The sequence below is a fragment of the Nicotiana tomentosiformis genome, chromosome 2 (assembly GCF_000390325.3).
Source record: "Nicotiana tomentosiformis chromosome 2, ASM39032v3, whole genome shotgun sequence".
Lineage (NCBI taxonomy): Eukaryota > Viridiplantae > Streptophyta > Magnoliopsida > Solanales > Solanaceae > Nicotiana > Nicotiana tomentosiformis.
In genome coordinates, this window is record NC_090813.1 from 87,253,894 (window position 1) to 87,270,223 (window position 16,330).

General features: G+C 42.9%; 1 protein-coding gene across 1 annotated transcript; it reads right to left on the reverse strand.

Moving 5' to 3' along the window:
• Positions 1-468: 468 nt before the first annotated feature.
• On the reverse strand, positions 469-2,920 carry LOC104095637 (glucan endo-1,3-beta-D-glucosidase-like). The gene has a single exon (XM_009601801.4). The coding sequence runs from the start codon at positions 2,870-2,872 to the stop codon at positions 704-706; it is 2,169 nt and encodes a 722-aa protein (XP_009600096.1). The 5' UTR covers positions 2,873-2,920; the 3' UTR covers positions 469-703.
• Between the last annotated feature and the right edge of the window lie 13,410 nt (positions 2,921-16,330).

A 16,330-nucleotide genomic window follows, 5' to 3' on the forward strand; every position in this document is an offset into this window, starting at 1 on the left:
CAAGAACAGAGATCGAAGAACAAAGACTTTCAAGCAGCATTGCACAGAAAGCTTTCGGCTTGGAATTTTCAGATCACTGGATGATCAATAAGTTTTGATTTGCAAACAAGTGTTTTATTTTTTCAGCGCTACAAGGGATTTGGTTGATTAGATTAAGTCTCCATTCACAACAACCAGATATTTTACTTCCTTTTTAATGTATAACTCACCAGAAATCCAAATTAAGTATTTATGTCTGTGAACATTAATATCCTTCACCAGATGTGATTTCATAACTTCACATCTACTATTGGAAATGTCTGGAACCAACCTCAGACACACAAAGATCAACTCAGTAACAATATACATGGCTTTACCTACTAAATTAGGAGATTGCGGGTACACCAATGATCGATTCAGCAAATTATTTATACATGGTATTTAACATTTTTGTTTTTCATCCTAAGGAACCGAAACTTTGGTTAGACATTTATATAAATTGAGCTTTTATTTAAAACAACTAAGATCGGGGAAGAACTTACAGCAATCATATCGCAAAGCATTGAGCTGCAGACAAGTGATCCAATTTATATACAAACAAAAGAAACGACAGGTACCAAATTACGAAACAAAATAACCTTTTTTTTGTTCTGATCATGTCATATTTTGAGTATGCTCAATTAAAGCCTTAAAAGGACATTCCAAATGTAACACTCCAGAAAACTTAATGAGAGTAGTGTCGGAACCAGCAGAACTTGCTTCCATTATCACTTTCCTCCACTTTATCATCCCTAGTATGAATCCACCACAGTAGATTTGAAAGGGAGTTTCCATCATCAAAGCCAGTTAAGCTCCTAGTTTTGTCCAAAGCACCCACTTTATCATATATTGCTTCCAATGTATACACAAACCCTTTCCACCCTTCTCCAACCCCACCTTCCCTTGCCAGAGCTGGCTGCGTCCATTCGACCAACTGCTTCACAAACTGAACGTCTGAAAACAGAACTTCAGTAATGGGCAATATTGGTAAGACCTGAATTCCAAGTCTACACTCTCTCCATTCAGCTGGAGCAAACCAAAGGCTGCTGTCCCTTTTGTTAGACCATAAAACACCCACCACCCTGTTATCCTTTGTAAATTCTTCCCCATACAAAGTGCTTCCCTCTTTCACATGCCACCAAGTCTGTGCAGAATGAATCTCAAAAGCCGAAAGGGTGGATCCAATGGCAACAAGATTGGTATCCCCATAGGCCAAACCCATTAAAGCTGCTGAATAGTATGCATTTACTGCTTCACTTGTGCTCTCCTGGTTCCGTCCATCTGCAAATTCTGTCAATCCCCCAGCCCAAGAATGCAGCTTCCACAAGTCAAAACACCTCAAGCGGGCATACTTCGAATTTGTTCGCCTGCTTAAATTCATAAAATCTGCCATAAGTGCATAAGCTTGTGGCCTATACTTTCTCCCCCAGATTGGGTCTATCTTGGCTAGCACTGCAATAGCATAAAGGAAATGGCCAATATGAAAATGGTGATCATTATATACCCCAAATCCAAAGTCAGCTCCCGAATCCAGCGCCCCTTGTTTAGTCACAATTCCACCCCATTTCGATTCATAAAAGAAACCATTTGCTTCAAAAGTCCCCTCCAACCATGGTTCAACTGTATCCTTCAAGAATTTGCGGATAACCGGGATAACATCAAGGTAACAAACCTCTTCAGCTATCAATGCCAGCCTTGCTGCTCTCGCAATCAATTTACCATAAAAATAAGACGATGTTGTTGATATTCCCTTCGAATCCAACGAAGCAACATCCTTATTCAAAGCATCAATTATTTCTAAACAAGCCTCTTCCTTAACACCTTTAATCGAATGCCACGTTACAGAAACTGGATCGCTCTTCAATATCCATGAGTCTCCAACAACACCAACAAGCTCACCATCAATACTATTATACTTAAATCCATCCAACACAGTTACAGCACAATCGGCAGCAGAAAGCAGCTGGAGATGGAGAGGGTGAGCCAACATAAGCAAGTCACCCCATCCATTCTTTTCCCACTTGTACTCCAAGCAAAATGGCTGACTAAAAACCGCATTACCACTTGTAGGATAACAAGAACTAAAACGATCAAGTACTGCTTCACACGTTGGGTCAGAATTTGGCAAACAAGCAATCCGAATAACACCCGAAAACACACCAGACTTGATAGTGGACAAATCATGACTCAAATCAATGGGAGAAGAAGCATACAAAACCCAAGTTTGCCCATTGTTGAGCTTAATAGTATATTTGGTACGATTACTATTCGAATTACATTCAAGAATGGCATGAATTGTTGAAATCGAAAGCGCTACATTTCCAAGAACGTTACATGTAATAAAGGGGGAACCTTTAACAAGAAAGAACCTGAGATTACTAGAAGGAAGGTCTAATGTGACACTAAGATCATCAAAGGATGAAATTACATGGGGTGTATTTGGATTGGAATTATTCAAACCAGTGATAGTCAAATCAGCAATGAAATTTTGGTAAATAAAAGCAGGATTGTGGAACTGAGATGGGTAACAAAGAGTGAGGGACGAAAGTGAGGATTTTACAAGATAAGGGTGTATGAATTCAGGCTGATCACCATTCTTGAGGACAAAATTTTGGAAAAAAGAATTTGTGGGTAATGGATTTGAGAGGAGATGAGGGGCAAAAAAGGAAGAAGGATCAGGGAGAACAGTGGATTGAGTACTTGGGAAGAGGAAAGGCTGTGATGATGACATGGCAAGAGATTGTGAGGAAGATGAAGGTTGTGGTGGTTCAGGCTGTGGAGGGGTTTTATATGGATTTTTGAAGGGTTTTGTGATGATGGCTTTGACTTGTCTTTTGATTATCTTCAACAACATGACTTCAGATATCAAAATCTTAAGCGCGTTAATCTGATCTGAAAATTTTTGGGAGGAATACAAAATTTTATTAATTATGTCAAGTGCACAACATACCTGTCAATTTTGGTACGTCAGATTATTGTAGTAGTTGGGAAACATGCGCGTTCGAATAGCCGCCAGATGAGAGGAAATAAGGAAGAAAGAATGCAAAGTTGACCAAGTTTTAACGGGATTTCAATATTGCAAGAGAGGAGAGACAGTGGAAATGACAATTTTTTTGAAAATAGTAAAGAGTTTGACTGCAAGTGAAGTTAAGTATGGAGTAGGGAATTAGTCACTAGATACCTCTTGCTGTAAGCTAACCACTTTGCAACTTACGAAAGGGATTAAGATGAAATTGGGGATTTGGGATGTGGGATCTCTTGCTAATTACATGTTATTAGGAAGCAAAGAAAGCAAGAATCAGACGCCAATTTTTTTTCCGAGAATAGCAAATTATTTTACATGTTTCTTAAAAGTTACAGTAATTAAACGTGTACAGTAACATGAAAAAATTAGTAACTTGCTTCAATCTACATTAGAAATTGTATAGTAATAGTTTTCAATAAACCTTTTTCAAGTTCATCATTGATGACATCTACTAGTGAATGTAGTGTATTATCTCTTTGACTAAAAAATATAGATCTTGGTTCGATTAATTAAATTTATACAAATAAAAGTTAATCTTAGTTAATAATAATATTCTAAAGATGAAATTCTCGGAGGTGCAATAAATAATATGCAAATAGCAACGACGACACATAAACAATATTTAAGAAGTCAAAGGTAGTAGTATAGCATTAAATAGTGAGGAATAGCAATAAATGACTTTATGTAAATAGAACGAATGAATCACCCGAAAAAGGATGAATTTAACATATGTTCTTTCTGACAATGATGAATGATGGACAAGCCTTTGAATATCCGAGTTATTTTTGGATCTGGTGAAAAAATGTGGACAGGAATCTTAGTGAAAAGGTTGCTATTGTATGCTTGCAATAAGATCCGATTCTCTTCTCAAAGTCAAAAAATATTTTACAAATGAATATTACATGTCTTCTATCATTGTGCCTCTTTCTATTTATAGGGAACATGTTCCTAAAAATCCTAATAGTACAAATACAGAGAATATCCACTAGAATATTCTTTTTTAATGTCCTGTCTTGAAACTAGTCGTTATAACTATGTCAAGGGTACTCGACCTCGGCCTCGATCTTTGGCAACTCCTCGACTTCGATCTTTGATGACTCTTCGACCATGGCCTTTATTGTCAATTAGATTACTTCGACATGCGACAACCTAGGAACATTTTACCAATACTATTTTGACTTAAGTATTCTAAGGATAGATTTTTGACCCATACAGTTAGTCCCTCCGCTTATTGAGGCCGGCCTCGCGGACAGGTTCGATGAGCGGATCACATTGTTGGTGGTCGAGCTAATCAAGCGGACTACGCATGTCGTGGTTGTTGCGGCGAGAAGGCAACGTGGCCCTCTGTGGGCCGCACATTTCAAATGCTTCAAATTTCCCGGGTGATTTGTTGGAGTTATGCTGTCCACGGGTTAGGATGACGTCATGATGTCATGCGTCATTATGATGCATATTCCCTATGCGTCGATTTGTTTCGCATGTGACCTTTGGTTAGACCTGCCGCTTCGGTTCTGGTGCCAATCATGATGAGCCGCTTTCGATTTCGGTGTCATGACCTTTATAAATAGAGGTCTTTGGACACGATTTGGAGTTTAAATCTTCTAACACTTCGAAATCCCATACCTTTCTCTTGCTCTCTTCTTCTCCGAATTTCTCTTCTCTGTTTTAGTAACACATTGTTCTTCATTCCCTCTCGTTTGTTACTCTCCTTCTTTACGTTGAATCATGTCCAACACACCTTCTGAGGCTGGTAAGGGGAGTCGTGTTGCTACCTTAGCGGTGGTGTTTTCCTCCCATGGGGAGAGCATTTCTGCCATCGTTGAGGATGACACTTTTCCGTCGGTGGGGGAAATAATTCCACGCAACCCTGACACTAGATCCGATTTAACCAAATCTTCAGAGGCCGCGCCTGGTGTTTTTCGATCAGTGATGACGATAAAAGAATTAGCGGAGCTTAAGGCCAAATTCAGTCTTCCCAATCATGTCGAGTTGATCCTGGCCGGAGGGGAGAGGGTACATGTCTACCGTCCTGGGTATTGTGCCCTCTACATCTACCCCTTCCAAGTCGGTTATTCTTTCCCTCTCTTTCCACTGGTGGAAGAGTTCTGTCGCCACTACAGCGTTTGTCCTACTCAGCTCGCACTGTATGTTTATAAGATTATAAATATGCTCACAAAGTTTGCCAAACTGGCCGAGGTCGAGTTGACGCTACGACACTTAATACATCTATTCGCCCCTAGGTTTTACAGGGAGACGATGCTAAGCATTCGCCACCGAGGAGGAAAATGCTTGGCGGTGAAGATGGACGACAAGGCTAATCGTCAATTCTAGTTCAACTTCTTTTTAGTGGGAACCGAAGACGTTGTGGCCAATGTCGACGGCTTTCCCGAGGCTTGGAACTATACTCGTAAGTGCCTGATTTCTTTCCCGTATTCGGTCCTGAATTCTGACTTCTCGTCTTCTTCTTTTGCAGCTAAGACCTCGCCTCCTCCTTTGGACGCTCATATTTCTGATTGTCGAGTGGATCCTCCCTCACATCATAAGGATCCGTGATTGGCCAAGTTTTTTCAAGAAAAATTTGGGCATGCCCCCCCCCCCCCTCGACTGGTAATTTCCTTTTTGTAATCGTGGCCGCTCCGTTTCCTATTATGTACAGATTTGTTTTGCTGACTTAATGCTGTCTTTTTCTCAAGCAGGGATTCTCGGAGGAGGCGGGCACCAGTACCTTCTTTCCAAAGGACGGTTGTTTCCTCCTCGACTTCGGCTCCTATTGTGGCTACTGCATCTTCCGTACGACCTCGACCTCAGCTACCGTAGCTCAAGAGCCTATCTCCATTCCTTCTGCTACTCCTGCTTCCCAACTCTACTCATTAGTTAATGAGGACGACATCTCCCCTGATGACAGTGGTCTAATGCCTCGTAAGATGAGAGTCGTAGATACGGGGGGAAAGGGGCTGGCGGCCGTTGATGTGGGAGGTTGTGGCTTTGTCCTTCGAGAAATGGGCACAGTACATATTGGAGAGATCCTTGAGGCAAGTCTCGAGGCCCCTCACTTGGAGGAAACGAGCATGCGTCCTGCCGGGGATGCGGTCGAGAGCGTGGTGCGAAATGACAGCCCTGCTCTTCAGGGGAATGAGGATGCCTCTTCTTCAGGGGTTACGGCAGGCGTGCCTTTGACTGATGATAGAAGGAAGGCCGTTGCTGAGGAGGATGTTGGATCTAATTCCGATGTAGACGAGTTTAGGATGATCGATGAGGGGTTAACTCAACTCGAAGTGAGGTTAGAAGGGGCTTCAAGGACCATTGTGATCCCGATGTATCGTAACCTTCTTGTGAATACCGAGGAGATAGTCCCCTCCCTCGGCCCTCTTCATTCTGAAATTGAGGGTACGACCCTCGACACTATGAGTGATAGTGACATGTCAAATAACATTGCCGGTCTTGCCCTTCGGGTGAGTACAATTTTTGTCCGTTATTTTCTTTATGTTTCTCCTTTTCGTAGGCTCTAACTCTCTTTGTTTGTTTTGCAGACGGTTGTCCTAGAGATCGAAAGTGCTCATAGGGAGCAGAGGCATAAAGATATTTATGTGAAATTGAAGGATAATTACTTCAAATGCCTCGAGAAGTACCGAGATCTCTGGTATCGGCTTTGTGAAGGCGGCGATGTGTGCCAACTGAGGGAGAATTTAAAGGAAAGAGATGAGAATCTGATGCAAGTAGTTGGGAAATGTAGCGTCCTTGAGGGGATGTTGAGTAGTAAGGAAAAAGAGCTTGAGCTTAGCAGGGGGTAGAAGCCTAGTGCAGTGATCTCCAAGCTCAGGTAGTCTCACTGCGAGGCCAACTTGAGGAGTGTCAATTCACGGCGGAGGCTCTTAGTGGCGAGGTCGCCGAAAAGACGGAGGAGCTAGAGAAGGTGGAGTCCACCCGGTCGGAGGCTTTAAGGAAGACAGAGACCCTTGAGGTGGTGGTTCGAACTCTTCGTTCCGAGCGAGAAAATGACTTGTCAACAACAAGGCTTAAAGAAGAGCGGCTCGATGAAAGGATTAGGGAGTTGGAGAAAGAGACCTCTGCTATTTATGGTCGGGTTACTACTATATAGGCCGAGAAGGCTAAACTACTTGAACGACCTTCTTCATCTGCGGCTTCTGGCTTTCCCAACATTCCTTGTCACTTGTACGAAGAGTGGATTCACGCCGAAGCCCGACTAGATTTGCTTTACGAGTTGCATGTTGCGGGCTCCGTTTCTGCTGCGGACTTCGAGCACCTCGTGTCAAGGCTTGGGTTGCTTGTGATTGTGATCCGACTACTCCTCGTCCTGGTGAGGAAGAGGGGGATAATTGCTATAGATCGCCTTGAGGACGAGGCGTGATATGATTCTATATACCCTTCGGGCGAGAATGGATAGGGCGCTGGGGGCCGAGACGGTGAGGGTATCGGTGGTCAGGGGGGTGATGCTGTTAGAGACCGAGATGGAGAGGGTACTAAAGGCCGCAATGACGATGGCCAGTAGTTTTCTTTTAACTTGTGTATTTTTGCCGGCGTCTTCAAGAGCCTTTAGTAAAAAAAAATTAAAAGTATGAAATATCAAAGTCGTTTCTCGCATCTTCTTATGTTCCCGTGGTTCTTTTATGTACTTGTGTATTTTTTGCTTTTTTTGTTTGCTTGTTTCGCTTTTTGTCTTCATTGTTGTTGTGTTTCAGCTAGCCGTGGTCTTGGAGCCAAATAATCGTGGGTTATATCAGCCCTTTGTTTATATAGGTCGAGTGTGTTTCTTCATTGAGTTCTGGCCGAGGGCCGATATGTGTTGTTTGGACTTAGTCGATTTTGACTTTTTGTTAAGTTGCGATCGAGGGCCAGTAGATGTTTGTTCGAGCGAGGTCAAACATAACCTTTTCGTTAAATCGCGGCCGAGGGCCGATAGGTGTTTGTTCGAGCGAGGTCAAATATAACCTTCTCATTAAATTGCGGCCGAGGGCCGGTAGGTGTTTATTTTAGCGGGGTTGAACATAACCTTTTTGTTAAATCGAGGCCGAGGGCCGATAGGTGTTTGTTCGAGCGAGGTCGAACATAACCTTTTCATTAAATCGTAGTTGATGGCCGGTAGGTATTTGTTCGAGCGAGGTCGAACATAACCTTCTCATTAAATTGAGGCCGAGGGTCGGTAGAAATTTGTTTGAGCAAGGTCGAACATAACCTTTTCATTAAATCGCGGCCGAGGGCCGATATAAGTGTTTGTTCGAGCAGAGGTCGAACAGAACCTTTTTGTTAAATCGCGGCCGAGGGCCGGTAGGTGTTTGTTCGAGCGAGATCAAACATAACCTTGATACAAAAAAAGCAAAAAAGGTGATAAATGTAAGTTTCTTATTACTTTGGTTACATACGTAGAGTTACAGATTTTGGGTGTTGGCTGGCGTTCCCAGTCCAGTCTACCTAGTCCTTTCATTGTTGGACTTGGAGAGTATTGAGAAGTTGAATAATGAAAATAACGAGTCCCTCCCTCGCGTACTTCGAGTCGTTGTGTTCCCTTTTCCGCCTCATTAAAAACCTCCTTGAGAAAACCCAAATGAGACAAAAATAAAGAAAGGGAAAAAGAGTACAACTTGGGTGACACTTTCTCTCAGAAGTTGAAGTATTTGAGGTGGCTGATGTTCCAATTGTTTGGTAGTTGGTTTACTTCCATTGTTTCTAGTTAGAATGAACCCTTGTTTGCTTTGGCTGTGATTTTCTATGGACCATCCCAGTTTGTTCTCAGCTTGCCTTCCTGGGGGTCTTTGCTCGTATGAGTTTTGGCTTTCAGCACGTAGTCCCCGACTTTAAGTGGCCGAACCTTTTCTTTCTTGTTGTAATAGCGTTCTGCTTGTTATTTTTGGGCGACCATTCTTATGTACGCCATATCTCTTTGTTCGTCGATCTCATCGAGTTCCTGCCTTCTGCTCTCATCGTTACTCATACCGCTTTCGTGGGAGTACCTTAGGCTGGGTTCTTCGACTTCGACCGATATTACTGCCTCGATCCCATAGACCAAAGAGTAGGGCGCCTCTCATGTGCTCGTCTTCAGAGTTGTTCGGTAGGCCCATAATACTTCTGGTAGTATTTTCGGCCACAGTCCCTTGGCGTCATCGAGCTTTTTTTTCTTCATGATGTTTAGTATGGACTTGTTGGAGGACTCTGTTTGCCCGTTACCCACTGGGTGATATGGGGGTGAGAGTATCCTCTTGATATGCCATTTCAAAAACAAATTGGCGGTTTTCTTTCCCGTGAACTGGGGTCCGTTGTCACAACTGATTTCCTTGGGTAAGTTGAATCGACAAATGATGTTTATCCATATAAAGGTGATTACCTTTTGTTCTTGTATTTGGGCGAATGCTCCTACTTCCACCCATTTAGAGAAATAGGCAGTTAAAACCAAAAGGAATTGTACATTACCTCGCCCTGCTGGGATGGGGCCCACGATGTCCATTCCCCTTTTGATGAACGACCACAGGGAGGTAATTAAGTGGAGGTGTTTTCCTGCTTGGTGAATCATTGGGGCGTACATTTGGCATTGTTCGCATTTTCTCACGAAGTCTGCGGCGTCTTTCTTCATAGTGGGCCAGTAGTATCCCGCCCATATGAGGCATCTGACTAGCGCTCGATTGCCGGAGTGAGCACCACAATGGCCTTCATGGAATTCTTCGAGGACGCGTTGGGTCTGGTTTGGGCCCAGATATTTCGCTAGGGGGCCGTCGTAAGTCCTCTTGAATAGGTCTCTATGGAGGAGACTGTATCTGTCCACTTGCATTCTTAGTTTCCTTGCTTCTTTCTTGTCGTTTGGGAGTGCACCGTCTTGCAAATATGAGATAATACGATTGTGCCAATCCCAAGTTAAGTTTATGGTTCTTACCTCGATTTGGTCTAGTGATGAGTTGAGAAGGTGGACTACGCTTTTGTCCTCGGTCGTGATGCTTTTGGTAGCTGAGGCTAATTTGGCAAGGCCGTCCGCTTCGGTGTTCTGCGCCCGTAGGATCTGGTCGAGCTGGCATTCGTCGAACTCAGGCAGTAGCTTGCGGATCCCAGTCTGGTATTTTTGCAACCTTTGTTCCTTGATTTGGTAAGTCCCTATGACTTGGTTGACTACAAGGTTGGAATCACATTGAAGTTTCAACCACTTCGTCCCGTATTTGAGTGCTAGCCTCAATCCTACAATTACAATCTCGTACTCGGCCTCATTGTTAGTCATATCCGGGCACCTTATGGACTGGCAGATTACTTTGCCTGTAGGGACCTCGAGTACGAGTCCCTGTCCGGACCCTGATGCGTAGGACCCAGAGGTCTTGTGCTTGGAGGGAAGCTTGGATGACTTCCCTTTCGACTTCAGGCATTATTTTTGCACTGAAGTCACCGATGAAGTCGGCGAACTCCTGTGACGTTATCATTATTCTCGGCTGGTATGTGATATCGTGCTCGCTTAGCTCGATAGCCCACTTGGCCAGCCTCTCCGATAGCTTGGGTTTATGTAAAATGCCCTTAGGGGAACGATCGAGATGGGGTGGCATTGGAAATAGGGTCTAAGCTTTCATGAAGCTACAACAAATGCCAGAGCCAATTTTTCGAGGTGCGGGTACCTCGTCTTGGCGTCGACAAGTGTTTTGCTAACGTAATAGATAGGAGATTACATACCTTTGTTTTTGCGGATCAGGACTGCACTTACCACTACTTCGGAGATGCCTAGATCGACGAGGAGATGCTCCCCGGGTTTGTGTTTTGAAAGTAGGGGTGGTGATGATAGGTATATCTTCTGTTCTCGCAGAGCCCGGACGTACTCGGGAGTCCATTTGAGGCCGTCGTCCTTTTTGAGCACGCCAAAAAACTTGTGACATCTATTAGATGACCGCGAGATGAATATCGATAGGGCGGCGATTCGACCAGTCAACCTTTGTAGTTGCTTCTTGGTAGTCAAGAGCTCGGGTATCCCCTCGATAGCTTTGATTTAGTCCGGGTTGACCTCGATCCCCCGTTGGGACACCGAAAAACCTAAGAACTTTCCCGAGGCTATGCCAAACGCGCATTTCTCCAGGTTTAGTTTCATCCCGTACGGTCTTAGTATGTCAAAAACTTCCTTCAAATGATCCATATGGTCCTCTGCCTTTACGGACTTGACCAAAATGTCATCTATATATACTTCCATGGTCTTGCCGAGCTGGTCTTTGAACATCTTTGTCACTAATCTTTGATATGTAGCCCCCGCGTTCTTTAGCTCAAACGGCATGACCCTATAATAATATATTCCTTGGTGGGTGATGAACGTGGTCTTCTCCTGGTATTCTTCCTCCAAAAGAATTTGGTTATAGCCTGAGTAAGCATCCAAGAAACTCAATAGCTCGTGCCCAGCTATTGCGTCAATGAGTTGGTCGATATGGGGTAATGGGAACGAATCCTTCGGACATTCTTTGTTCAAGTTTGTGAAGTCCACACACATCCGCCATTTCCTATTTTTCTTTTTGACTATCACTACGTTGGCGATCCACTTAGGGTACTTTGACTCCCTGATGGAGCCATTCTCTAACAGTTTTCCCACTTCCTCACGGACTGTATCGTTGATGGCGGGGTTGAATTTATGCCTGACCTACTAACTGGGGAGGGGGGGTGGAACGGGTCAACATTTAATTTGTGTGTGGCGATTTCCCTTAGGACACCCGGCATATCTGCATGGCTTATGGCAAATAAATATGCATTAGTTATTAAGAATTCACTGAATTTACCTAATTCCCAGAGTTTGTAGCCGATATAGGCCTTTTTGCTATGGTCGTTGAGGTCCAAATAAACGGGGTTGAGGTCTTCTATGTTCGAATCCGCAGCCTCGACCATTTCGGGATACATGATGACGTCTCCGCTTTTTCCTTGCGTCTACCTCGACCCTGTTGATTGCTTTGCCTCTTTTTCCTTGTCTTTTTTCTGTTGGGTTACCGTGTTGTCTAAGGCAATACGGTAGCATTACCAGGGCATGCACTGCTCTCCACGTATGCTAAATATTCCCCATGGTGTTGGGAATTTAATTATTTGGTATAGGCTGGAGGGGATAACTCTCATGTGATATATCCATGGTCATCCCACTATGGCGTTGTATGCGGTGGCCTGATCCATGATGTGGAATATCGTCTCCACTATTACGCCGCCGGCCAAGACGGGGAGTGTAATTTCCCCTGATGTCTGCTCAACTGCATTATTAAAACCGGTTAGCGTGATGCAGCGCAACACTATCTTATCCTCGAGTCTCATTTGGGTAAGGACTCGGGGATGGATAATGCATGTGTCGCTTCCATCGTACACCATGATACGTTTGGAATCGGTATCTAAAATGCGTAAAGTAATAACAAGGGTATCATTATGAGGAAAGTCAAATCGTCGGCATCCAACTCATAGAAGATGATACTTTCTTCAAGTCTGACGTACCATTCGTGGGTGATAGACCGCTTGAGCTTGTGAGTGGTGGTGAACTTCATGCTATTGATAGAGGCATTGTCGCTGCTGCTGATGATCATGTTAATAGTACGAGCTGGTGATGGCGGCTTCAGCGGGCCTTGGTATTTGCGTCCTCTAACGAAGTTGTTTCTCCCCTTGTCGCTTAACAACTCTTTAAGGTGTCCCTGGCGCAACATATTTACGACTTCTTGTCTGAGGGCAATGCAATCTTCTATTTTGTGCCCCACATTCCTGGTGGAACTCACAGAGGGCGTCGGATTTTCTGGTGTTCGGGTCTAATCTCATCTTCGGCGGCCACTTCACTTTTGCTCCAAGGTTCTCAAGAGCGTAGACTATTTCTGTAGGTGACACACAAAAATTATGCACAGATAATAAAGGGGCATACCTCTTTCGTTCCGGTGAGTCCCTGTTATTGGCCTGGATGGGCCTTCTTCATAACGGGGGGAAGGTGCGGCGACCGCCCTGACATATGGTTGGTGTCGTTCCCTATTGGGTCGTGAAACCGGGTGATCCCTCCTGATGTTGTCTCTTCGTTCTTATCTAGATTCGGTTTGTACCGAGGTTAGTCGGTGAGTTGGTCCGTTGAGGTCGTCTTCATCTGCTCGAACCTTGGCACAATAGGCATTATGGATTTCGTCCCAAATGGTTGGAGGACATTTCATCTGTCGGCATAATAGGCATTATGGATTTCGTCCCAAGTGGGCTGCGTCATCGCTGTACGGCTGCTCTACGAACCTGCCGGCGTCCTGACGAGCGTAAAACACAACAAAAAATTATTGCTCGCTAGTCAAAGATAGTATAGTTTAATTATCGTCTCCACAGGGATTAGATTTAAACAATGTTCGAATAATCTTCAGTTGATTACTATCCAGGAAAATTAATACTTGATTTGATGACTATTACTACGATTAACTACTAAAAATTAAGCAATTAACACTTAATCACAAAAGACAGCAGATGAACAACGAAGAAATATCAATGGGAGAAATAAGGGTAATTGACTAGATAGGTGCAAGATAATTGATTCGGGGTCCAATTCTTGAGTTAATTCACTTTATAATACGGTTGATTCTCACGAATTCAACCAAAAATCAGATTAACTTGAAGTTAATGTTCCTCTTTCGATTAAACGTTAATTTCGCTAATTAATCCAATTAAAGCACGGTTAACAATTGCAATAATAAAATAATGGTTATAATCTAAAGGGTAACTTCTCACGAATATTTTCCTATTTTCTAGTTTGATTAACAATTCAATAGGCTCTTTCGATTACCTATTTGAATCACGAATTTAAACTAGAGCATAAGATTTAAAGAAATTCAATATCAAGCTTCTCTTTCGATTAAGCAAAATAGTAAATAACTCTACAATGCGAAATTAAACTCCATCAATTAATTCTAACAATTATCAAGAATCGAATCCCTAATCACGTTATCAAAACACCGTATCTGTCAACACCCTAATGGAATTTACTCCATATCAATGGAATAAGTCATCTCAATGGAATAAGTCATCTCAATAATGTTTAGAAACAAAGAAAACATCAATACTAATGATTCGATACAAACTTCTGTATTGCATCGATTGTTGGTTGAAATCTTGATGAATTCTTGAGTCTTCTTGCCTTGGTTGGTTCTCCAATCTTTCATAGGTCAAAAGTCCTCTAAAATTTGTGTTTTTGGCATATTTATACCATGTAAAAATAAGCCCGAACGAAACTACCCTTTCCTAGCCAAAACATGAGACTACTTTGACAAACTTGTACATGCGCTCCGTGCATGCCATGCGGCGCGCTTGTGAGGAAGTTCAGAGAGGTGAGACTTTGTCAGGCAACATCAATTACACAACCGCCTCGCGGCGCCCCATGCAGCGCAAATGTGAGGTTTTCTCAGAGTAAATAGTTTTGTTCACTTTTTGACATTCGGCCTTGGTCCTCGACCTCTGAACATGATCCCGGCTTAATTTTCTGGGCTTTTACTCAGACTTTAAAACTCCAACTTGTTCAATTTAGCTCTAATTTTGTCACGACCCAAACTGGAGGGCCATGACTGGCACCGGTGTCATACCTGCCGAGCACCAACACACATTTTATCTAACCTTTCTTATTATCTATAAGGGACGACGAGATCAATATAAATGGTAGACATGAATCCTAAACAACCAACCATGACAGATTATGGCATGAACATATATAACATGGGCCGACAAGGCTGTCATGAAGCTATGTATGTGTAAGGTACGAGCTGACTAGCTGCCATGAGAAACTATACAACAAAAATCAGTCGATAAGGAAATCCAAACTATTCATGAGTCGACACCTGTCTATGAGCCTCTAAAGGAACATAAGTGATGCAACATTGTTGGAAAAGGGCCCCGACATACCCATAATGTCTATAACAAAAATGCATACCAAGACCATGGAAAGTCTGGAGAAGGGATCTCGCCAATAACCGCTGAACTGGGCAACCTACTTTGGTGGGGGAGCTTCGCCTACCTCTCTATCAGGACCTGCAGCACGACATGCAGCGTCCACAAATAAAAAGGACGTCAGTACGAATAAAGTACTAAGTATGTAAGGCCGAAAGCAAAAGTAAGAACAGTAATGTAAACAGGGATAGAGAATATACAACATGTAACATTTGGGTACCTCTGAGGGCTACTGACATGAAATGCATGATACACACACACACACACACACACACACACAAACACACATACACACACACACACACACACATATATATATATATATATATACACACACATCAACTTTTAAAACATACGCCTCTGTGGGCATCATCATCATCATATTGTACCCGGCCGTAATAGGCTCGGTAAAAAACATACCCGGCCATCATAAGGCTCGGTAGAATCGTATCCGGCCATGTGGAGCTCGGTAAATCCCAACCGATCAGTGGTTGCACAATTGGTGCCATACCCGGCCGATATAGCGCGGCTCGGTAGAGTAAAATAGATACATATATATGATGCGTGCTGGACTCATTGGAATCACATTTTGAACCTTTCAGAGTGACGTAAGGTCGGTATCCTCCGTACACGTTATTAGGATTTACTCTTCATCAAGAATCTTATAAGAATCAGGAAGTACCAACAACATTGATGACATAAGAATAAGAGAAGTAACATCAACATCAATCGTTCCATAAGAAGGGAAACAATGTATGTACTGCTAGCTTCTAAGAGTGGAGTATCTTTGAAAGCTCGTTCATTACATTATGTACAATTGGAGTCGTGCAAACGAAGGATAGGGATAGCCTCACATACCTTGTATATACTGCCCAACCTCAAGCTATGCAAATGTCACGACTATTTAGTCTATAATAAGAGAAATGGCACTATCGTTATCGTTTAAGCGTCGTAACTATTATGTATCAACCGCAACCTATTTTACGATAAAACAGACAACACCTCCCCTATTTATATGACTTACCACAAGTTAAAACAATCACCAAACAGCCCAACCAACATCAATAATAATCATATTGAGCCTCCCAAAATAGTCCACAAACCAACAACATTACTAACAAGCCTTTCGATATATATCCCACAAGTTCTAGCTTCAACGACTTAGCCGTAACTTGGATAATCTTAAATACATGTAGGTTAAGAGGTTCCTTACCTTTAAACAGAAATAACAACTCCAATTTGACCTTAATTGACCACGAAGTATCCCTCCAATGCTGTCATAAGAACAAGGAAGCAAAATTAGCAATCCATTAGGGTTTTTCGGCACTAGAATTACTTTAGAAGACTTGAAATCACCTAGGGTTGATATTAAAAACTTGAGGGAGCATTTTACAGAAC